Source organism: Thunnus thynnus, chromosome 24 (genome assembly GCF_963924715.1).
Source record: "Thunnus thynnus chromosome 24, fThuThy2.1, whole genome shotgun sequence".
Lineage (NCBI taxonomy): Eukaryota > Metazoa > Chordata > Actinopteri > Scombriformes > Scombridae > Thunnus > Thunnus thynnus.
The window spans coordinates 5224514-5250338 of record NC_089540.1 but is presented as its reverse complement, the minus strand read 5'-3'; the positions used below and the strand labels follow the sequence as shown (position 1 = coordinate 5250338).

General features: G+C 40.9%; 1 protein-coding gene and 1 long non-coding RNA gene across 4 annotated transcripts in view; one reads left to right on the top strand and one right to left on the bottom strand.

Annotated features, from left to right (window-relative positions):
• zranb3 (zinc finger, RAN-binding domain containing 3) overlaps nt 1–25825 on the bottom strand; it is an 83302-nt gene that overhangs the window by 55369 nt on the left and 2108 nt on the right. For all 3 annotated transcript variants that reach the window (XM_067583303.1, XM_067583304.1, XM_067583306.1), the window contains exons 3-8: nt 17663–17681; nt 17216–17394; nt 13757–13988; nt 8558–8643; nt 6579–6750; nt 3339–3473 (exon numbers count right to left, since the gene is read on the bottom strand). In XM_067583303.1, the coding sequence (XP_067439404.1) occupies nt 3339–3473; nt 6579–6750; nt 8558–8643; nt 13757–13988; nt 17216–17394; nt 17663–17681 (823 nt within the window). The remainder of the gene's footprint in view (nt 1–3338; nt 3474–6578; nt 6751–8557; nt 8644–13756; nt 13989–17215; nt 17395–17662; nt 17682–25825) is intronic.
• Nucleotides 17380–25824, top strand: LOC137177171 (uncharacterized). Its single transcript, XR_010925993.1, has 4 exons — nt 17380–17461; nt 21073–21128; nt 21219–21279; nt 24510–25824. It is a non-coding gene; the product is annotated as an uncharacterized lncRNA (long non-coding RNA).

Genomic DNA, 25825 nt, shown 5'->3' with positions numbered 1-25825 from the left:
ACCTTGATTGACAGTGTGAAGCTAACAATCTAAAAAAGAGAGCAGCAGGTACCCTGCAGGTATCCATATCTATCATTTCACCGTGCACTGCTGCCCAGCGATCACACTGTGATGACTGTGACCGTTCCCGCTACCTTCTGCAAAGCCTGAGTGGATGTGCTGTACGAGCGTGTCATTGCGCATCCAGGCTCGGCTCATTTCAGAGCCCCGGGCCAAAAAGCATCCGAGAATAGCACCAACTAGTGAGAAATACTGAGGTCTGACTTGAGTCAAATAGAGCCCTTACTAGACGGTTTTCGAGACTTGCCTTTCTCCATGGTGTGAATCCCACCCCTATAATCTCCACACCTCCTGCAACCTGACAACCTCTGCAGCCATCACACCTGCTCTGGTGGGAGAACCTCTGCTTTGCCTTGCTGATAATTAGCTGATGCGCCTGATAATGAATCTCTCCGCCAGGCCCGCTGACCCTATTCTGATCTGGGGGGTCCTCATTACTGACGGCTTGGCTTCGCCGCTTTCCTTCCGCTGAGTTTAATTAGTGCACAAACTTCTCGGCTGTCTGAAGCGGCCCGTTAGCTTGCTTTAAAGTCCAGCATCAGAGCTGTCCTCTCTGGGTAATTGGGAGCAGATGTTTGGCGGGTAAAGCAATAAAAATACCCCAAAGGCATTTGGCAGCTCCGTCGCCAGGCGGACTGGCAGGCAGGCAGGTGCCGTGATGCTCGTCAAAGTGACATAGATGTGTGAATCTATCACACCATTCCACCCCTCCTAATGATCCAAAAAAAGAAGAAAGAACGCATTTTTTTTCTGAAGTAGAGAAAGTGTGTCTGACTCTAAAAACCAATAGGAGAGGAAATGAGACTGAGACTGGGGCGGAGGTATCAGCTTTGAGTTGGGTGAGTCGGTGGGGGGGGGAGCTTTGTAATGAAAGGAGGTCCAGTGTTAGGCTAAACTGAGCAGAAATCCAATCAGCAAACAACGGCAAGCGCAAAAGAGATCCAAGCTTGGAGGCAGGCTGAGCGGGTAGCGTGTCGATGATTGCATTCGGTGGTTATCTCCGGTCTTCGTTAACCTTTGGGCCACGCTCCTCATGGCTGAGGGCGTCGGGCTAATTGAGAGGAATGCCAGCCCTCGAACATGGCAGATGATTGGATAGGGATACTATATTTGGTGGAAATGCTTACTCAACCACAAATACATGAGATTGAGGAGCTGCCCGTTCACATAGCATCAAGATTAGTGAGGCTGTAAACTGCTCAGAGGTTGAAAAGTATATTACTGTATTACAAATGTCTCCACTGAGGAACAAGAGATATAAATGCTTGTTAAATTGTCGACACAGGTTGCTCTGACCCCAACCTTTCTCATACTGTATGCATCCAGCCACCTTCCCACATAGCTTATTTCTCTCTCATTAAAAAAAAAACAACCAAACGTCACTTTAAACTGAGAGCCGACTGAGTTTCCATAGCAACAACATCACAGAGATGCTATTTTAGTGCGGTGTGTAACTTTGAGATAAGGTGTAATCATGCCAGGCTGGACGCAACTAAATAATACCTCAGTTATAACTCCCTACTTTGTCTAAGTGCTTTCACTGGCGACCATTAGGCTCTGTTACCATGGCAATGCTTTCCCATGAGATCTCACTGAGTGGTTGGCCAAGCGCTCTGAACATGATGCTGTACCATCAATTCACCATTTCCTGAAACATAAAAATTGCATTCTTTAACCATTTTTTAAGCTATTTAAACTGATCAGGATAATATATATATATATATGTAGTTTTTTTTTTTTTATCTGTCGCCTTTCAGAGATGTTATAAAGGTTGAAAACCTTTGGCGGCTTTACCACCAGGCACATTTCCATCCATCTAGGAAAGTATGTGTTGATTTGTTGACTACATGTGTCATCTGGTGCTAATGATGTGATCGTGCCTGTTTTCTCACAGTCTGTTCAGTTATGTAAAACTTCAAGGAGTTGCTTCATTTTAAAGGTTTTTAACAGAATAAACTTTTGGGAAAGTTTGTTGAATTTTTGGCTCCATTTGTCGCTGAAGCCTCATATTTGCTTCGTGGTCGGTATGAACAGGAGAAACAATCACAGCCAACAAAACTCTTTCAAAGTAATTATGAGCATGTGACTAGACAGACATGAAAAAATGTGAACTTATCCTTTAATTTCTGGTCTGTAACGGGACTTGAACTCCTGTTTGGATGTGCTACATGCTCATTCACCCACCCTCAACTCCTTACGCCTGGCTACATAAAGGGTACAGTTCTTCTTACATTGGCGCCAAACATTGAAAACGGACGTAAATCATGAGGTGCGGAATTGTCCGACATAGACGTCAGATGTGATACTAGGCTGCAAACACACAAGACACAAAACTTTTATGTATTGACAGTAACCCCAAGAGCAAGAAAGGTTTAATCAAATTTTCTTTAAATGGTTGCTTGATGAGCATCACCTGCTTTGTTCACGTTGCTAGTTTATTGTTCCTACGTTAATCCTATTCATCCAACATTTGATGCAATTCACAGTTTGAGAGCCAAACCACAGCCTTAAATAAATGTAAAATGCATGATGGTCGAACTGGAACCAAGGCTGCTTTTTATGAGCTGCTGAAACGTTAACATTTTTACTGCCTGTCTGAGTTATACAACTGAGAGCAGGAGGTTGACTGAGTGCACTGAGTGCATCAAGTACAAATGCTTTAAGTTGAAATATCACTCTAAGCATCTAGATATTAAAATACTGTTATAGTAAGGATAAATCTGGTGATATTCTATTTTTTCTTCTTTCTTTACTCAGCCCTGAGCCCACTGGTTCCAGCTGAAGATGTAAAATGTTAAAAGCAGGTCACAAATATGTTTTTTTGTTTTCCTAAAACAGATGGGCATTGTAGTTTTTTGCCAACAGTACTCAAACAGCGCATTTGTTGGGGACAATTTTCAGTTGCGGATTAATACGCATTTGGTGCTCTAGACAGTGTTAATGGCAGCGGGGCGGTGTATGCGGGATGTTGGCTTGATTTAAAATAAACTACAGTGCCCACGTTCATGGTAATGAAAGAATGAAAGAAAGGAATGTGTTTTGGACAACAAAGGAGCTCTATGGCACAGAGAATATGATATATCAGTCTTTGTATACACACACAAAATGTGTTAGTAGCATCAATTCACTGTTGGCTTTGGTCTTTTCTCAGGATTTGCTGATAATAAGAAAAACATCAAGTATCACTAGACTTACCCTTCAAAGGTACACTGTACAGTATAAAGACATAGACTGGTGTAAAACAAGACATACTCTAGCACTACCTGGTCTCCCATTACCTTGGCGATAGCTGTTTGCTTGTACATTTGTGTGACCAGGCCCATGACCTCAATGAAGGGGTTGTCCGTGTCGACGACCCCCGACGCCATCCCCTTCATCAGGCTCTCCCATTTGGCGAAGCAGGCCGAGGCCTCCTGCGAAGCAAGGAGAGCACAAAGACAGTGAGGTTGCGTCCTTTATTTCTTCATCCACCCTTCTCTCTCTCTCTCTGTCTTGTTCTGACTGTTTTTGAGATATAAAGGGCAAAACAATTAATGGTGCTGCTGGGTGTCCTACTTTCCTTGGAAGAGAAAGAAAGAAAGAGGGAGAAAAAAAAAAGAGAGAGAGAGAGAGATGGAGAATTCCCAAGGATGCCACCCCCTCCGACTGGGCTGCTGTGTTAGGTGGGTCATGAGCGTCTCCCAATTATAGCCGGCTTGTGACAAGCCGGGGTCGAAGATGGAGAAGCAGCCGGGCCGGTACAATAAATCAAAAACGCCTCTCGTGCTCTCAAGGTGATTGGCGAGAAGTATTTAAGGCGGGAGAAGAGAGCGGAGAGGATCGCAGTGGGAGAGGCTGCCGGTGAAGAGCAGCATATGCTACCCCCTGCTCATAAACAAGACACACAGAGAGGCCGTGCATTTGTTGTAGACATGTAGGTTAGCCCTGTTTATCATAAAAACAAGGCTCACATGAAACTTACTCAATTAACAGCAGGCGTCCCACATTTTGTCACTTTTCTGTATTGCGATGCAGCATTATATATATATATATATATAGAGAGAGAGAGAGAGAGAGAGAAAAGTGACAAGAAAAGCAGCATGCTGTTATGAATAACTGCAAAGCTTGGTTTTGATTCAATTTTCATGCAATAACACCACTGTGCCAATCACGTAGAGTACTTGAGAAGAGTAATGAACCCCCTTGACTTTTTAAAAATAGTCTAACTTTGAACCACTTTTGTCATTAGAGGTTATTTGCGCCTATTGTTATCAACTCTCAGTTGATTCCATCTGAATTCAGGCTGCAACACCACAAAATGTCTAAAAATTCAACAGGAACGAACACTTTCTTAAAGCGCTGCATATCAAACGATGCTAAACTGTGAACCATATGGCATGCTGCAGGGAGAGGTGGGCCACGCGTGATTAAGCACATACATACACATAATGGCGTATGTGTGTGGAGGAGGTTGGTGGTGGGGGGGTTGTAGAGGGGAAGAAAAAGGGTGAGAAATGGAGAGAAGCCTTATTAATGCGAGCGCACACGCATAATAGGGAGGGCAAGTTTCACCGCAGCGTTTTTTTTGCACGATGCATTCAGGACAACGAAGAGATTTTTTTTGGTGAAACATGAAAGCTTTGCACCAGTTAGTGAAATGATTAGCATTTCAGTGGATTCAAACCTAGTCAACGTCAAGGACAGTTGAATGAATAAGTAGAATTGCGGAAGCACAAAGCTTCGTTTCCTTTATGATTTTTCTCAGATGTTTCACTCAGCAGCACCTGCATAAACAGTTTCAACTGTCTCTCAATGTTTTTTGTTTTTTTTTCCTAATTAAAAATGTTACATTCAAGCCTTGCTTCGGGAAAAAAAAACAAAAAAACAAACTGAATGGCTAAACACTCCATCCTCGATGATATTCACTACACTAACACTGACAAAAGGCCGGGGCTGAAAACGTAAAGGGCAGGAGGGGCATAAAAAGTGTCTGGCTATGGAAGATAAAAGCTGTCATTAGGGAGTAAAATGAGATAGGAGGCCGAACCGGTGAGTGGTCCCGGTATACAGTACACATCATCAGTTAGCAAACCTAAAGAGCGTTACAGGTAACTCATGCTTCAAAAGACAGTTTATTTAGGAGGGAAATAATGTCCAGCCAGTCATTTATGTTTTGTATTGTTCATTTTTTAGTGCTTGTGGGAAGCACGGTGACCTCTGCTTTTCCCTCACTTTCATATATTCTAAAACCAATCCATTTAGCTGCAAGGATGAAATGTGTGTGTATTATCAGCGGACAAATACCTATAAAAAAAATAAATAAAAAAAATTTTGCAGATTCATCTCATGAACAAAAAAATCCCCCATAAACTGTAAAACTGAACAGCTGCAGCCAGACTTGCTTTTTGTTTCCACAAGACAAATGATCTCTGAGCTCATTTCTCTGAGGTTATTACGCTGGAAGCTGCTGTTTCAGCCAACTTTAGATAAGGGAGCAATGCCAGAACAAATACAAGACATGACATGAACTTTTCCAACACTCCTATATGTATGTTTGGTGGCCTAATTGGCACCACTATGTAGAAACATGGACCGTATTTAGCCCTCATTTAAAGTGTCCTTTAACATTCAGGGAGATTGGGGTGAAAAATCCTGCATCATCATTTTTTTCTGAGCAACTTCCTTATTGTTGTGTCATTCCCGGGATAGCTCGGTACGTAATTAGCGCTAAAGGAGCTCCTCCAGTGTTTTTCCACTCCCGCTGCTGCTGCTGATATGATACAAAATATAACAAAGGCCTCTTAGTTGGATGCTTCTGAGTGTGGATTGTTGCTGGTGCTGGTTTGCTCCCGGTGGGAAACAAACCCCTTAAAGCCTTGACACTGGTGACCTAGCGCAGAGAGTAGAGGAGACACACTGACAGGCGCGCAGGCCAGGTCAAAGCCACATTAGCATTCACGTGTGCATTCACACGCATCCAGTGTGGCGTGGGAGGCAGAAACTGCAACCATAACTTTGGGGAGGCTAAAAGAGATGCAAACACCTACACACGAAACATGACATTTACTCTACAGCTAGATGGAAAGGCAGCACACACACACACACATGCACACACACACATTATCTCAGCTAAAGGAAAACACAAAGATACTCAATTTAAAATGATACAAAAACATCACATTTGAGAAGCTGGAACAGGTGAAAGTTTGGCTTTTTTTTTGCTTGATATTTGATTAATGGTTTAAGTTATTTATCAAAATGAGTTGAGACAAAAAATATAAAACAGTGATGAACAGGAGACGGTTTTTATTTTGATCAATCACTCCCTGTGCGTTGAAGAATGTACATACCGGGAGATAACAGAATTTAATTTGAGCAAACAGCGTGAATCTATGGCTTCTCATTAATCAAGATGTGACACTCGAGCGGATGTTCAGATCCATAATGGTTATGAACTTGTGGTAACGCACATTCCTTGTTTATAACAAGCAAAACGCTGAGAGAGACATAAGTGTCTCACTATCTTGACAGAAATCTACCTTTGCCGCCTCCTTCGGCAGGTCGAATGGGATACGCTGGCGGATTTTGGGGGGCAGCTGACTGAGCACCTCAGCCTTGAGACGGCGGATCATGATCCGGCTCAGCCGCTGGTGCAGCTCCTCCAGGTTGGATGCCCCGCGACAGTCCCACTGCCGGCGATGCCCGAAGTACCTGCGAGAGAGTGAAGCTCTGGCTGCTGATGCATTTCTTTTTTTAAATACACATTTCTAACCAAGAGCAACTTCCGAAGAAAACATACTTATTTACAGCAATGCCCTGAAGGAGTAGTTAAACACATTTAAACATTCCCACCTGAGAGCTGCCCGGCACTACAACAGTCTTCCATCGTTTACTGCTGAGCAGCTCTGCTGGAGCAGTCAGGGGATCAGTTTTTTGCTTAAGGGCATTCTACAGAGCAGGAAAGTATTTTGTCTAATGGCCACAGCAGCAGGTTCAACCCAAAACTCACCGGCAACTTTCACAATTTATCAGCCAAATGGGTTTTTAGAATAGAACTGGCCCTGCACACAAAGGCTGGTTATCTGCCATATTGGCTGGAAGTGTGGACAAACTTAACAAGGCACTGGCAAAATTTGCTGTTTCACACTTTGGTGTTTAAACTTGTAGTTGCTGAGTGAAGGGAAATGGATTTACTCCTTCTGAAATGATGTTTCTACCTGTTGTAGGGATTTGAACCAGCAACTTTTCAGCTGCCATGCTGCTTCTCTGTCTCCTGGGCTGCTGACATTTCCCACAGTATCTTTGCTACTATGAAGATAGCAGGATGGAGCGCCCACATGACACCCCAGTGTGCCCCTCTGTGTGTATAATATATTTGTGTGAATGTGTGTGTGTGTTTGTGGCTCAGAACAGTATTCCCATGCCACACTAAGTGCTATTATATACAAAGTGTTATCGTCAATGGCGCCCGGCCCATCCCCGACTGAGCTGTCGACTTTGATGGACATCCAAAACAATGCATTTGATGTGTTTGTTCACACATGTAACTGATCGTCGTTGGCAACTGGCAGCCAGTTGGCATTTAGCGCTTGGCTTCAGTTGCGCTCTGGCTCTGACAACAAACTGACCCAACTCAGTCGCAGCAGAGTCAGGTACAGCCCACCTTATCCCAGCAGACACATGAAAAAAGAGTGAAAATTAAATACTAGGTGAGACCAATTGACACTCTGCTGGTCCACTTAGCTACAGATTAGGAAATACATTTAATTTCTTTTTCGTTAGATGAGAAGATTGATACAACTCTGATTTCTGTATGCTAAAAAAGAAGCTATAGCCTGGAGACAGTTAGCTTAGCTTAGCATAAAAAGTAGAAAAAGGAGGAAACAACCTGGCTTTGTGCAAAGGTTGATAAAAAAATCTGCCTACTTGCACCTCTAAAGCTCACTCATTAACACATTATGTCTTGTTTGTTTAATCCATACACAAACTGAAGCATAAAAACAACAAGTTGTGGTTTTTTGCGTGTTACTCTTTCTTGTCCGGGAGCAGTGACTTTCTGGAGTCTCTGCTTGTTGCCTGGCAACCTAACGTGCCAACAAGACTGTAGGAGATCACTGACCTGGCTAAGACATAGTTTAGAGGTTTAAAGGTGCTGCCAGGCTGTTTCCCCATGTATCCAGTCTTTATGCTAAGCTAAGCTAACCGTCTCCTGACTCTAGAGTCCTATGTAATGTACAGACATGATAGTGGTATCGAACCTCTCACCTAACTCAAGCAAATAAGCATGTTTCCTAAAATGAATCCTTCCTTTAAGGCAACTAACTATGACATTGGTAGCATGTTACATAAAAAATATGAATTACATGAGATATAAAAAATGTGAATCACATATATAGCAGTATTAACATATAGAACATATAAAGCACTGGTACTGTATATACCAAACACTTGGTAGATATATATACAGTATTTTGATAAGGTGTATGGCTGATTGTGTGTGTGTGTGTTGAAGACTCACCTGAAATGGGCGTTGCAGTATTTCTTAGCATAGTCAGTCCAGGTTCCAAAGCTCTTGGGGTAAAGAGCATCAATCTGCATGAAAAGCTGTGAAATACACAGACAGGAAACAGACCTTAACAGAAACTGCGTACTAAACCACACAGAACAATGTGTGAGTGTGTCTATGTGTCTGTAAGGGAGAGAGACAGCAACACGGGACAAGCCGTGTGTGTTGTTTCACTGACATGCTTGTCAGCTATGAACCAGTAAGACCCCTCAGGTCATCTGGAACAGGCCGCCTGGTTATTCCCAGGGTCTCGGTGAAAACTGGTGAAGCTGCTTTTAGCTTTTATGCTCCCAGCTGCTGGAACATCTTACCTGATCATGTAAGATGTGCTCCAATGCTATCGTCTTTTAAAACTACATTTAAAACATTTCCTTTTAGCTTTTAAGTAGTCTAGGTTGCTGGTCTTAATTATTATTTTTTTCTTACTTTTTTTTTTTTAAACAGGTTTTTAACTCACATGTATTATTCATGTGTTTAACTGTGTTGTCTTATGTCTGATGTTTTATCTTGTACATTATCTACATAGTTTTTGTGGCTGAAACTTCCGGTAGCTCACACTCTTTAGAGCACATTGTTCTGAAAATGTGCTATATATATAAAGTCGTGCTTGCTTGTGCAATACTTTCTCAGTGTCTTATTTTTGAATCAATCTCTTTATAAATCTTACAGTGTGATTGTTAGGGACTGTCCTTTTTGTGACTTTTCCATTAAACAATGACAACATACATACCTTAAAGTGAGACTATGTACATCTCTCTTCTTACAAATAAGCTGAATTAATGAGCAAAAAACGCACCCTTTCTCAGTTCAACACACTGAGGAGTTTTGCTCTTACAACCTTGGTCTGGTATAACCAGTAGCTTATGGTGGCTAATGTTAGCGACCTTAGATATTTCTATATACTGTTACACTACATTTCATGCCACAGATAAATATTTCAGTAGTTTTATTACAAAGGTTAAACAATGAGAGAACACACTGTACCTCACCAGCAGACATGTTTTATCTTGAAGTTGCTACAGAGGCCACTGTTCAATAAAAGTTACTTTGCTTAGTTGCTTTTACGGCTTGATTCCACTGGGCACCAGGGTTGCCAGATTGGGTGGTTTTGGGTTGCGTTGTGTGGGAAAAAATTGGCTTGGGTGGGTGGACAGAATGGGCTGATTTTCCATGAGTTGGGTGGGTTTTTAATTATATTACAAATTACAGTAAATTAAAAAATATATAATAAATATATAATAATTAAGTGATTTTTCCCCCCATCTTTGTGCTAAGCTAAGCTAACCACAGACATGTAGACGTGTACAGAGTGGTATCAACCTTCTCGGCAAGAGAGTAAATAAGCTTATTTCCCAAAAAGTTGAACTATTCCTTTAAAAAAAAGTTATTTTTGTATTGTATCTTGTGCAAATTTGCACCATTTCCTCAACAACAAACTCAGCAGTGCACAACAGATTACACATTGTTTTAGTTGCCTCAACTTCTCACCATATATAGTTTTTGAAAGCTGAAGGCACGCTATAACTCACAGCAGCAAAATCTTTTTTTGGTTTTAAACACAGACCTCGCCTGGGCTCACGATTAGTCTACTGTCATGTGCTGCATCTTGTGTGCAATTTATTCAAGGTCCTGTTGTCCTTCGCCTAGTTTGCCAGTCCTGTGTTGTGCAACCGTGTGGTAATATATGTGTCAGCGCCAATTAACCAGGTCAAACGGCTGTACAGTCAGGCTAAGCCAAGAAAACAAAACTGATTTGAAAATTGAATAAAATACAAATAAAGAGCAACGAATCTTATTAAATAACTGCTGGCATGAAAATTATGAGTCATCAAAAGATCTTTGCATCACTTGATGTCAAAATACTGATAAATTACAGGCTGCTGCTTTCTGTCTTCAATGGATGTGTGACATTTTGAAAAGAGCCTTTTCATACAGCAAGTAGGTAAAGAGTGTGTAAGCATCACAGGTTGCAACAAAGCTATAATGTGTGTGTGTGTGTGTGCGCAAACGTGTTTGCGTGTACACACCATCCCTGACAATTTTCAGTATTTGCAGCAATTTCTGAAGTAATGACAGGTAATCATCAGCAAGGCGATCTGAATAAGCAGCCACACTGAGAGTGCTATTCTAAATTCAGCGCTTGTTCAACAGGAGCTTTGCATTTCCCCCCCCTCACACTGTTGATATAATAGGTGGGTGGAATGAGGGCACATCATGAACGGTGCAGCATGCCCTGAGCTGTGTGCTAACTCGATGTCAGAGCCACAGTGAGTAATGATGGCAGTGAGGAGACTGGCACAGAGGCAGGGACAGGGCTTATCAGGTTTATGCTGTGGATGATAAAATGTTACATTCAGTTTCAGATTCTAGTGGCAGAGAGAGAGAGAGAGAGGGAGAGAGAGATGGTATCTAAAAACTAACCTCACCACTGCAGTCAGGCGATGGCAAAGACAGGATGGCACACACACACACACACACACTTTCTTGATGACACACCTTCTCGAGATTTCTTGCAAGTACAAACTTAGCTTCATTTTCGAATTAATTAGCTGCCTGAGTTTCATCAGTTAATTATCATGATCGGGTCTAGGTAATAATTAAGTTTTCCTCACAGCGACGTGGCAGTTAGATGACAGTGAGATCAGAATCCTGTCTCGCAAAGATACCTCAGCATAGTCAACACAAAAACTGTGATGTGAGTCCTGGATAACTAGTTCATTAAGTTGTATCAGCTCACTCTGTTAACCAACATGCTTTTGACCGCATCGCACCACTTGAAGCTGCCCTACATTAGCTACCATTAGCTACATTAGCTAGTTGCTTTCATTTAAATCTCTTTTCAAAATGCGCTTAAAAAAAAAAAGTTTCAAAGGATAAAAAGGATTTTTAAAGGGAGTTTTAAAGGATAAAACAAGAAATCGTCAACAAATTCAATGAAAAAACCAAAACCACCCATCTAAAAAAGTATTGTGTGTGTATCTCCTGTGCTATAGAGCTCCATTGTTGTCCAAAAAAACCATTAAAAACACATCAATCAGCCACACTGTTGCACTGAGTGACATGAACACACACTGTAGTTTATTTTGACACAATCCCACATTACACTGTCCTGCTGCTAAAGACTCACTATAGCACCAAATGTGTATTAATCCACATCTGAAAATAGTCCCCTTCAAATCTACAATTTCCTCCTGTTTTAGTAACGTCTGCTAAAAACTACAGTGCCCAGCTGTTTTAAAAAACTACTGAGCTCTTTTTAAAAATGAAACTAAAGATTAAAGATTTACCAAGATGTCACCAAGAAGGTTGGTGCAGAGTGCAACAGGCAGACTAGGGAAGATGGAAAAGTAACACATTGTTGGATTTGGTTTTTTCCTGCACTTGGTTGACAATTAGGAAAATATAAAGGCCAGTCTTCCCCTTTAAAGCTCCCGAAAACCTATTTTCTTTATCACCCTCTTAATATGAGCATGGTACCACATGAACAAATGTTTCGACCAAAGTTAGATTGGAAACAGGTGATGTCATGTACTACTGCCAGTCAACTGTCAATCAACTGTGATCAAACCACAACTACACAGTCCTGATGAAGAGTGTTGAGTGTTAAACACTCAATAAATAATTTGAAAGGTTGCTTTTTTCCAAACTTTTATACTGATTGTAGCTTATTTAGTCATGAATATTTTCCTTTATGGACAAATACTTGAAGCCAAGTTTTCAGGGTCTTTAACTACTATAATTGCCATCTTGCCTCAGTTCAGTTTCTGCTTTTTATTGTTGTTTCAATGATTTTATGCATCTTTTACACTGAGTACTGAATAGAGTTTCATTATTTTAAATATGCAACACCGATTTAAAAAAAAAAAAAAAGAAGGTAACTAAAAAAAGCAGCGCTGCAGGTTAGGAATAATTATAGGGCCTTGAGAGAGTGTGTGTGTGTGTGTGTACTGGAGAGCAGAGCTATTTGCTAAATAATTTTCTGTACAGTATGTGTAGATCTATAATAAATTATGTTCCAAAATTGTGAACACGATCAATAGTTGTGATGGTAAGAAAAGGAGGAAAATAGGGTCTGTGGTTATCCAGAAGATAATGAGAATTATTCTTCAAATCAACTGTATAATTTGGAAATACAGTAAATAAATTGACTACTAATATTTAATTACTTATTCATGATCATTAGAGCGGCACGAAGATATCGTAAAAGCCAAAAAAAAATGCTGCTGCTGAGGCTGCAGAGGATGAGTGGAGGAAAAGTAGAGCCGGTGTAAACGCCTAAGTACAAAGCTGTATCAGTGCCCCATCATTAGGGTACAGTGGACGTATTGTACAGTACTTCTTATTGATGCTGTATTGTGTCTTCACATTGAGACTGTGAAAAGATTTTCTATTCACAAAGTCCACTTCATCTACCGGGGCTGCCGTGATGGAATATGGCTGCAATCTACAGCCTCAATATAACATATATAGAAATGATATAATAAATCATTATGGAGAGGGGAATGGCTCTGCCGCTCTACAAACATTGTTGTCCTGTGAACAGCCCTTCTTATTGTGTCTAAATTCAATAGTTTCCCCCCCTGTGCGCCTCTTTTTATTACTTGTCTCATTTATTGCACTGCAGTGTCTGTTCATATCGGGGTTTGTAAATGAAGTTTTTGTAACAAAGGTTATTGAAATAAGTCCACGGGATCCTCTAGGATAAGTGATGCTGGACAGAGTTAATTGCCTTTTTGAGCGTTGGATCCGAGTATAACCTGCTCTGGAACAGGTTACCATGGCGATCCACCTGCACTTAGAGTGAAACACCTTTGTGAGATGGAGAAGCCAGAGCTGAGCCCTGAGTAAGCTCTCTGGCCTTCTAATCTCGCTTCATGATTGTGAGCTCAGTTAATCAGTTATATAGTATAATCAGTGGAATCTGGTTTCTTATATGTGCCCACATTGTTCCTTCCTCATCAGCCCTGTGTTTAATTTTTAATTAAACTTTCAAAGCAGGGTTTGAAGGAGTTTTCAATGTGATGGCTGCAAGGGTCATGCCATCCGGGAAGAAAACAAAACAGCTTACTCCACTTAAGTTTGCATTCTTTCCCATAATGGCCATTTCCCCATGAGGCATCATTAAAGTTTCATTTAATCAAATTTTATTACCTCTTCAGGCCGTCCCAGGGCAGGGGTGCCGGTGAGCAGGATGGCCCGCTTGGCGCTCTGAATGAAAGGCACCAAAATCTTAGTCCGTGTTGCGTTCCTGGATTTGAGATAATGCGACTCGTCCACCACCACCACGGCGAACCGCTGCCTGCTCAGAGCCTCCACCAGGGGGCGTGCATCTGTGGTGAGCAAGCCGTAGCCCAGCACCGTCACCTTACTGCTGCCCATAGCCCTGGAGGGGTAAGGACATAAACACACACACACACATATGATATGTTTCAGGTGATATATCACAAGTTCTTTAACAACATGACATCTATTTATTCACTTATTACTATTTATGAGGGCTGCAACTAATGATTGTTTTCACTATCGATTCAACTGCTTATTCTTTTCTTGATTGATTGTTGGGTCAATCAAAATGGTAAAATGCAATACAATAGTGAAAAATCTCCATCACAATTTCCCAAAGCCCAAGTCAACCGATTCAAATGTTTTTGTCCAATCAACAGCCCAATACCCACAGATATTTAGTTTACTATCATAGAAGACTCATGAAACCAGCAAATAATCACATCTGAGAGGCTGGAACCTGTAAATTTTTAGAATTCTGAATGCTCAGTAATTTCCTAAAACAGCTGGGCATTGTAGTTTTTAGCATAGATTACTCAAACAGGAGTAATTAGTGCATTTGTTGGGGACTATTTTCAGTGGCGGATTAATACACGTTTGGTGCTCCAGAGAGTATTTAGCAGCACGATTATGGGATTGTTGCAAAATAAACTACGGTGTGTGTGTTCATGGTAATGACCATGTAATCATTTCACCCAGTGAAACTCATTTATGTGATTCTAATTTTTTTTTGTTTTTGGGAGCTCTATGGCACAAAGGAAGACGTATCACTACCTTTTAATTGATCAATTCATTGTTGGTTTTTGGTGTTTTCTTGTTGACGATTTTTCCGCTAAATTACTGCTGTAGTTTTTATACTAGTAGTCATTTTAAATATTCACAAATGTGAGTCAACAGAACTAAATACAAACTTAATATCTGTTCAAATCTTTTTGTGTTTATTGACTTTGCAACCCAGTCCTCAAGGTAGAGACTATTTAAAAAGGTTGTGTGGTCATGATAAATGTTAAGGTACACAGAGTAAGACACACATGGACACACTGCCAGACACAAACTAGGGCTACAGGTTTTTCATACATCTCCTCTTCTCCAGCGGTTAAGAAATCCATTCCTGGGTTGTATTGCAATTTCTGTATTTTTCTGGTTATGCACACAGATACACAGGCATAGTCACAGCTAAACAAACAAACACAGAAACCAGAGAGGCAACATTCAGCTGCATGAAACCCAATAAGGATCCCTGCGAAATCAAAAACATTTCCAGCGTCTGTCAGGCTCTAATTCTTTTGCCTTCGCCACACACATACACACACACATTTCCGAGCTGAAATAAACCTAAGGTGCCAGTCATGTTCAACAAAAGAACAAGCGAGTCAAAATACTGAGAGGAGGTGCTGCATAATTTTTTCCTGCCTCCCTGTTCAGTCATTAACACATCTAGTTCAAGGACACGTTTTCCCCAGAAGGGTTTCACAACCTCTTTGCGCCTCGTCTGTGATGTGAGGTAGGGTTTTTTTTTTCTTCCCTACAAGTAAAAAACATAGAAAGTTTGTTTCATTCAAAAATAAAAACTACAAGAACTAGGGGAAAGTTGAGAAGATAATGAAAGTAGCTGTTTTTCCCTGCTTATGCACCACAGAAGTCCAACGCGAATCAATATAAACAGCTGTGAGAATGAGGCACATTTCTCCACGCCAGCATTTTTCCACTTCCTGCATTGAAAATTTCAGCTCTTGTTCAATATTGCAGACGTCGCCTTGACATGATTCGTCTGTCTGTGCTGTCAAACATCGGCTCCTGCTGGCTCCTGACACCGAGGGACACTTTGAGATTAATTTGTCAGCCCCAACTTCTCTGTCTATCACGCTGCTTCAGTTTCACACTCCCATCTCGGCTGACCAAGTGTATTTTTTATTCCATCTCTTTAGGTAAATTATTACCGCTTGCATGTGTAGAAGCAGAACGCCGGAGAGATGGAGTCGTAACAAGAGCCGGCAGACACCAGCGCGCAGCTTACTTCCCCTTAAGTTCAAATAATGGCAGCAACCTTTGACTTAAATAATCCTATCTACGATGAGCATAATCCACAGGATTATGTGCTTTGCATAGATATCCCCCAACATATTTATGAGCTCCAAAGAGACCTTGCATGCACTTCCACACAGACTGTGACTCTGAACGAGCAGAATGTGTCCATATGTCCTAGAAAATAAAGAATCTTGTCTTGAATTAATTAAAAATGTAAATTTCACTAGTAGAGTTTTGGGTTTTGGACTGTTTGTTGGAAAAAAAAATGCAAGTTGAAGATGTCATTTTAGGCTCTTGAAAAATGTGATGAGCATTTTTCATTATATTTGACATTTCATAGACCGAAAGATTTATCTATGAATCAAGATAATAATCCACAGATTAATCAATAATGGAAATAATTGTTAGTTACAGCCCTGGAATAAATTTTAAATCCATTTTTCTCTTTGTCTATGCCTCAGTTATTAATGGTTAGATTGCTGGCCAAAAATAAATAAAGCTAGTTTTTACTCAGTAGTAGAATTCTGCATATTTCCTTCAAGGTTTTAATTTTAGCTCTCAAACTACAGCCTTACAGAGGCTAATATTAGCCTTTCATTAAAAAACCCCCAGATATTTTCCAGTCACTGTCATCCACAACTGATATGTAGAATCAAATGAAGTTTGCTGATTGCATATTTATTATATATATGAAACTCATCACCACAGTTGATACTAATGAGACATGAGACAACCTGATATATGCATGCTTTATTATAACAGTGACTGTAGGATTTGGGGTGAGTGGAGGGTTTAATGGTCCATGATGGTCTAAATGCAACAGTCCTGTGGAGGATAAATATGCAGAGGTCCCAAAAAATTACTCAAAATGGTCAATGTGAAAACGGTAAAGCTAAAGGAAAAAAGGTATCAGCTTTAAAGCAGCGTTTGTTTGGTTTTTTCGCCCACTAGAGGGCAATGAAACAAGCTATAAACAAACAAAAAGTATTGGACGTACATTTATCAGGTTAAATACAACTCTAAATGAATGCAAATGTTGCTGCATATCTGCTAATTGTGTAAATTAACTGTTTGCTAACATGTTCACCATATAAACTTAAAAAGTGACGATAATTGTGTTTTCAGCTTCTTTCCGCTGCCCACAAGTAGTGGCCAAAAAAAAAATCAATTAATGCAGGTTGAAGAAAGTCAGTAAAGTCTAAGAGGCTGATACAACAACACATTATTACATGTATGTGTAGTGTGGCTGGTGGTAGTTTGGGAAGAGGAAGGTGAAGGAGGATGATGGTGATGACCTACATGGTGTCGCTCTTGTTCTCCACCAGGTTGATGTCTCCGGGCTGCAGCTCGGGGATCCACCTCTCCAGCTCCTCGATCCAGGGATATTTCAGGGATGAGGGCACCACCACCAGGAGGGGCCACTCCTGCCTGAAGGCGTACGCCACGGCGATGGCCTGCACCGTCTTCCCAAGACCCATCTGGACCGGCCAAATCAACACACAGCGGAGGGGGAGAAAAACAAGTCAATCGGGCACCGACTCTATGGTAAATTGCATATGACGGCTGAGCTGATGTGAAGCCCAAGAGTAATAAGGTCTCAGAATGATTCTTGTGTCAAAACCGATTAGGCACGTGGGAGTGTTGCAGAGGGTTGACAAATTAATTTGGAAGGCATGCAGCGCAGTCCTAGGTTCATTTTTTGGGGGGGGAATATAGATTTCCAGAGCCAATGTTGTGTGTTCTTACCTCATCAGCAATCATACACCTGTAAAACAAAAGAAAACAGAGAAAACTTTATTTAGAGAGTAGGAGATTGTTTTGTAGAGCTGACAAGCAGGTAATAAAACCTGTTTGCTATAAAAAGACAGAGTTTATAGTTTATATATGAAGACAACACGCTATCTATTGACATCTAGGAGGAACAAAAGCTTCATTGGAGCCCCTGCGGCACGACGGCCTCGCACAAAGGCACCAAAAAAGTTTCAGTCTTCCCCGTCCAGACATTCAGTGCTTGTCCAAGGATTCATACCAGAAACCTCCGTCATAACTTCTCAAAGCCTTCTGGCCACACAAAGTGGAAGTCTTGAGGCACCACCGCCACCTCAGACTCAGCCGCTCTTGGACATATTTCAAGTCTGTCACTCGTAATTTTAGGAACGCACCGGTGCTTTGTTTGAGTTTGAGTAATGCCGTTGCTGTTCAAAATTTATGTTCTTGTGCCTTCTGGATGTTTTTTGTGTCTGATGCAGCTGAGTAGGTTCAGACAGAAAGTTTCTGGATGATGCAGAAGCTACGTCTGATGAGAATATCAAGTTTAAAAAAACAAGGAGGATTTTGAGAGTTCAGGTCAGAGCTTACTGTATTTATGGAGTAAGGTGAGATGTCAGACTATTGTTCAATCTCATGTTACATGTTTTTTGTCTCTCTTTTAGCATCTTTGGATCATGTTGCAAATATGCATTCTCACTTCAACATGTGATCTCTTAGATTAGTATGTTTTTCTAAATCATATCATATAAAAAACCCTGTAGTCAACTGAGACTGCTGATAGAAATAAAACTGAACAGACAGAGCATAGCATCTTCCCAGCCATCTGCGCCTCCATATTTTTCTTTTTTTACAGTAGAATGGCACAATGTAACGTTTCTATTTTTGCCAACATTGTTGAGAACATGGCCTTGTTGTTTGAACAAACTTTCTTGGCATTGCCAACGGACAAAATCGTACCGGGGGTTCCATGATTACGCTCAGTACGATCGCCCACGTTGTGACCAGTTGATTGCTCAACATAGTGTTGATAACTGATGTCATTTATGGTGCAAAAATATCAAACATTTACAGCTTCCAGGTTCTGAAATGTGAGTAATCGCTGCTTTTTCTTTGTCACAGCATTGTAAACGGAATAATAATTATTATGGAAAGTAAAACTAGGAGAAAAGCAAGAGCTCACCTCTTTTGGCTGTCTCTTAACTCTGATTTGATATATTTCAGCTACTGCATAACAGCCAGCTAGTTTTCAAACATTATAATGAACAATGAAGACATTTCTTAGCCAAAGTTGTACCGATGGAAAAGTGCAGATAGATAAACCTCTGGTTCTCTCTGCCCAGTGGGTTCGGACCTATTGTCATGACCTTATTATTATTATGCTTATTCATAAATGCTTCCAACATCATGTCAGACCAAACAGAGCAACAGAGCAGCTCTGAGTACCTCAGACACAGTCTCTCATTATTCTTTCTCCTCCTCCCTCTCCTCCTCCTCCTCCTCAACCCCCCCATCTCCGCCCCATTTCTCTCTTTCAGCTGAGGAACATGATTAATGTGCACCTTGCCACTGGTGGTTTTTCTAATTGCCAGCACACCGGCCCAGTCAGCGCAATGCGCACACACGCACACACACACAGGCACACACACACACAGGCACACATGAGCCGGTATGTGTGTGAAAAATGCACACAAAAGAAAAGAAAAATTCATGACATATACACACACAGAGTCATGAACAAAAGAAAGTGCACACACAAATGCAAACACATGTAAACGAATACACACACATACATATATATATATATATATATGTGCTCGCGCATACACCCACCCACACGCACACACCCACGCTCACAAACCGGGGAGGGAGTGAGGCTGGGGCAGGTGCTTGCCATTTCTCAACACATTAATCATCCTCCTTTAAATAACCTGAGTGTCGTCTTGACGGTTTGAGACTGCGAGGATGCTGCAGTGCTGTTGCCTGACGACGGCACGGTCCCTGTCGCCGCATCTTTCTAATGTTATCTCTGAAACCCACAAGCCCCAAAGTGTCAGGAAATGGGCTCCCCTACCTCCCAAGCCGGCTACAATGATTTGATGGGTTTGACCTCTGCACGGTGATGTGTTGCGCGGCCCCGTGTCTGACCCCAATCTTCCAGCCCTGTTAAGGTTCTCTTCTGACGACTGGAACTGTAGTGCACTGTGGTCAGTGGAAAAACTGCTCAGGGGTCGGATGCTGCACAAAAGGCTGACTCAAAGGGTGCTTCAGTATGCCATGCTCTGACCCGGTAGCATCTCACACACAGTTATGAGTTCAGAGTGCAGTATTGCTGTATACTGTCAGTGAACTTCAAGTCAAAACAAAGTAGCTTTTAGTGGAAAGGCAAGAGGTTTTATTCCAGAGGAGGATGTTGCAATAGTGTGTATGACTGTAAAAGGAAAAGTTAGCTATATGCAACCACCCACAACTATCTCTTCAACATTATGTCACTGTGTAGGACAGATTGCACTAACATCCCACTTTTTGCAAGTTCCTTTAAGGTTTCTTTTTCTTAATTTAAGCAAATACAAAAAAAAGAGTTTGTACATCCAAATTTATCAGAATGTCGTTAAACAAAAGAACATTCTCATAGATTTATTTGTCCGAACACATTTTGTACTTGCTGGACAATAGTTACACACACCCCGCCTCTCCTGTCTCTGGGGGAGTGTTGTGTTTTTTTTCATCCTCCTTTTTCACCACTAAAGACCAGTGGTTCTCTAACTGCAGCGCCTTAAGGAAAGACCGAGATTTGCTTCCATTTTTTTAATGTTTCATCACAGCGTGACAACTACATTTTTATATCACATTTCCAACCACATCTAAACGGAAGAAATACGCAATAGACATGGAAATAACCGTATTAAAACGGACTGACCTCTTAGATGTAGTTGTGCTGCAGTTATGAATTGCGACACGGTTGCTGGATTTCAGATTAATTGTCACAACTCAGTTTGTATGATTACCTGCATCAAGCATCAAGCTGCAGCACTAATAATTATCAGTCTAACAATGCACGGTGAATATAATAGGAATATTTTTGCTTTGTGGTGTGTGGGTGTTATATGACTACACTGGATGCTTTCTTTTGCTATATTTAATCATAATTCTTGTTCCCCTGTGTCCGTTTCAGTAGTATAAACATAGAGATGTATGAGTGTGTTTGGCTCTAATGATGCATTTAGTCTGAAAACTTCAGTTTCTTTAAATGCTAAACTAAGCGAACATATTTTTAATGTTATTATACTTGTTAAACGTGTTTCCCATTCTCTCCTCTAACACACAGACAGTTTATTTATCACATACAGCCTCTTTACTTTCTTATAAAACCTTTCCTTTACATCCAGGATGGATACTGTCTAAATAATGGAAAGTCAGCTATCAGGACTACAGGTCACTGGTGGTGAGTAAAATTACATTTTTCGTGCTGTTTAATCTCCTGCTGTCTTGAATCACCTTAGAAAGTAAATATTCTAACTGAAGTACTTTGAAGATGCAGGTCTCATTTTTAAATTATACTGGACCCGGTGTCTCCCCTCAGATTACAGGCTCAGGTACGTGTGATTTCTTTTGTTTACAGACTGCTGTATTTCAGTGGTGACATGAAAATGATCTGAAATAACTAGGGTCCAGGTGTTTTCAGCTGAAGCATGAATGAGGATGGGCAAACATTATGTAACATTGTTTTGGCCAGTGATGAGACTGGGATTTTGTTGTACCGCTCCATTAAAATATCATACTTCCAAAAAATAAGCTAATAATGCGAGTGACAGAACCATGAAGTGATAGAGCTTCTGAACACCAGCCTTCACTCAGAAGGGTGGACTGAATGTACTTTTGTCTGAATTAAAGGGGCACTCCACTGATTTCACATGGCAGTCACATCAGTTTGCTAGTAATGACGATAACTTCTCAGTCAAAACAGTTGCATAACGTCGCTTTTGGCTCTGGAGAAAGCTTTCTGTAGTGTGACAAAAAAAACCTACCCCTGATGATGTCATCAGGGTTATAGCAGCTTGACCTTGGTGACTTGGTTAATCTGTTGGCCAGTCCACCACTTTGGTCCAGATATCTCAGCAACTATTGGATTGATTGACATAAATTTTTGTACAGACATTTATGGTCCCCAGAGGATGAATCCTACTGACTTTGCTGATCCTCTGACCACCATGAGGTTGACATTTTTGTTTTTCAGTGAAATGTCTACTCATCTATTGGATTGATTGCCATAACATTTGGTAGAGATATTCATGACCCCCTCAGGATGAACTGTAATGTAGGATCTACTGGTTTTGGAGATTGGCCCTTCTTTTATTAATTTGTCTCTCACAAGTCCCCCAAACCTAATGGAAGTTTAATACTGAATCATGTAGTCCCCCTTTAACGTACTGAATCAATGACATCAAATAAACTGTTAAAGGCCCTGAACACCTATGGTCTCATCTGCTTCTTACTATGAGCAAGGTGGCCCTGCATTAAGAGAACATTTTATGCCAAAGTTGGAACAGTTTTTCACATAAGAGATTTTTGTATTTTGGTTTTCTGTGTGCTCTTCTCACTGGTTTGAAGTGTGCAGGGCTCATTTGGAAAAAATCTGATGTCATCTACTTCTGAGCACCAATCTGGTCAATCAAGTCCTGATGAAGCAGATTAGCTGTGTTTTTGAATGTTAAACTCTTAGTAAATAAACTTTAAATTTGATTATTGCTTATTTAGTCATGAGTATGTATGGTTTTAAAGATTTGAAACCAGGTTATCAGGGGCTTTCATATTGTGCTCTCTGAGTGTTGTCCACCAGGCCTCTCTTAAATGTTGCTGGTTATTGCATTGTAACTAATTATCTTTCATGGATGGGCTTTTACTGGGTACTATAACTCCCACTGTGCTGCTAAAAAGTCCAAATGATTTCAAGGGACCACTTTGCGTATAGTCTCTGTATTATGAACAATACCTATGAGCCAGTACAAATGCGGTGTAAAAAACATCAACCAGTATGTGAACAGAAAACAAACTCCCAGTCTGGATTCTTCTCTCAGTAATTTGACCATCACAAGGAGACACAACAAAGTCTGCTTATTGATCCACTCTCATATCAGCAGAGCAGGCCTTATTCAATAAAAGCACAGGCAGTCACTTACAATAATATTTTGGACAATTCAGAGCAGGGTGGACATGCACTGCATCACATCACAGTCAACACTTTAATGGAAGTGACCAAGAGGTCTTAATGGATGTACTTTTACTCCAAATTGATGTTTTCATTATGTTGGTAGGTTCATTGAGTACTGCATTTCACAAACACGCATTTTAGCTGAATATATACAAATATCAGCTCTCAAATGGCGAACTTCTGCCAAACTTTCCAAACAATACAATCAACCACATCTCATGGGTTTTTATTGTCGCTCCGTACCACAGCTTTCCTACATTATCCCTCATCCAACTCCGTAAAATTCACCCACCCTCCTACACAGACCAATATAGTGGGCTCCATAAGTATCTGAATTGCAACAACATTTGATGTTTTGGTTCGGTACTCTTGATGCTCAGGATGTAAAAAGACACACTGACTATGAGATTTAAAGGAAAAATCCGCCCACGGATCCTCCTACACTGTTAGATATCCAACATCAGTGATGTTCAGTGCATTCCAGGAGTTATTTTATAATAAAGAGCTGCTATTTACTTTTTTTTTTTTCCTTGCCAGCCTGCCTCCTCTATTTCCACTTCAAGTATAGTGGCATCCTACATTTCCCAGAATTGTTAACACTCCTTCCCAAAAAATTCAACAGGTCTGCGAGTGCATTTCAATCTACATGTGCTGTTGTTTCTACTCCTTCGACAATGAGGTTCTGTTGGGTATCAGTGAGATGAAGACAGCTGCTTTAATTCAAGGTGCTTTCTGAGAATATTGAATGAACAGATGAAGGACCGCAGGGTGCCTCAAATTCAGATACAAAAGATAAAACTCATTGTCAATGACGATGGTTTTTAGCTTGTAATCACCCCTGCTGTCTGTCTGCGTGTGAATCACTTGGATATGTGGATGACAGGGTGCAGTAAACTCTTAGTCACTGTATCATCTCACATTACTACTTTGATGATATTTAGCAACAAGGATGCGGAGAAGAAGGTTTCCTATAATAGCTTCATGCTTTAAAGCTAGTAAATGTCATTGTGGCAACATCAAGAGAAAATGTCACTGTAAAAACCTGAATACCTTGAAAACGACTGTAACAAATATGGCACACGGTTGTAAACAAGAGTGATGCTCTTTATCTAAAGAGCAATTTCGCAAGCCAAGAAGGGCTAAATTAGAATAAAAAAAAAACAAAAACAGTCTGATCTTACATTTTTTCCTTCACACGCAACCTGACCCGCTCAGTAGAGGCAGGGTTTCCATCAGTTAATGCTTTAGTGAGAGAAAAACCGTTCCTACGTAAGATAAAGCATCGTCTTGATATGCATGAGGATCTGCTGGCTTATATACTCAGATTGTCTAGACATAAGAATCATATCGTAAATGGAGGTGAAGGAGGTGACAGATTATATCAGTGCTGACCGTGAAGAGATGATAAAAAAAGGGTAAAAGCAAATAAAATACAGATGGAGTCACAAACCACCTGAACAATTCATGTGCAGGATATTGTTATTGTGTATATTTGTATTATTACTGTATATGTAAGTCAATAAATGAACTAACTTAACTAAACATCATATCAGTGCTCTGTCTACAAATAATATAACAGTGCTAATGCCGCTTCTGTTTGTCTTCTGGGAGAAGCAGTGCTCTTAACTGTCACATTGATGCCAATTGACTGAGGTAGCTGTCCACACGGTGCAGCGAGAGCCAATTGACTCCTGACCCACCCGTGCAACAAAGCAGTGCCTCCCAGTGTTCCTGAATCAATATGGCCGCTCCGCATCACAGCAGCACCGCTCAGATTGGCTCCCCCTGCGCTGACCTTCCTGAGAACCCGAGTGTACATCGACTGGTCGGGTTAGGAAACGGGCAAGTCCCGGCCCGTTCCTGCAGCTAATGCTCGACACAGTTAAACACTTGCGGACTTGAGGGCAACTGGCAAACTTCCCGTGGACTGGTAATTGTTTACAGAGATACAACATGGGCTCTATCTGACCTCCTGAATGTAGAATATATTCACACGCACTCATCACTTTTTACTCACCTCTTGAGCCAGTTTTCCTTTTCCTTTAAAGCTTCATTAGGTAAATTATCTATGTAAAAATGTCATCTTATTAGACTAAATCACAAACTATTGGTACAATGGAGAGGAATGTATTATACAACAGATTTGTTCTGTTTGCCCAGATGATTTTCACTTCATTATCAGAAGGGGAAAAAGCAAAACAAAGAAGTGACCAAAAGAACTTCTTATCTCTTCAATATCATTTAGTACTGCAGCACACTGGGTGGGTTGGTGTACAGAAGGGCATTTTATCTATTTAAAGATACCCTGTGAAATGTTTTTTGTTATGTCTACATTCACTGTTTCCCACCTAAATGCATTGTGGGTATCCTTGAGGCCTAATAAACATGTTCAATGCACATCTTTCATCATAAAACATTAGCAGAGCCCAGTTTTACATTGTGTATGGTGCAATGCTACATCTCTTAGCACGGACTATGCTAACACACAGTGGTCGAAAACTCCACGGGGTACCTTTAAGTTTACATTTTTAAAACACCTTCCCTCTCCCTGTAATTGGTGTTTTGATTTAAGAAGCTGCTTGAATTCTTCCATGAACTGCTCAGACAATACATTTGAGTCGAAAACATCCTCATAGCAATAAATCAATATTTACTGCAGAGGTGGAGTGGAGGGGTTGGGCTGCAAAAACAGGATGACACACACCCAGAGTGGGACTGCATTGTACGTCTACATTTAGTTGACAGATTTGATGTTATTATTCCCTTTGCAAAAAAAAGATGCACGCTGACCTTTAATATTGTATTTCTGAGTGCTGTGCCAATGACAGGGATGTTCCTTAACACACACACAAAAAAGAAAACTTTAAAAGAAAACTGCTCATTAACTGACACCCCACAAAGCCGTGATGTAACGGCCTGATCGGCAGCGC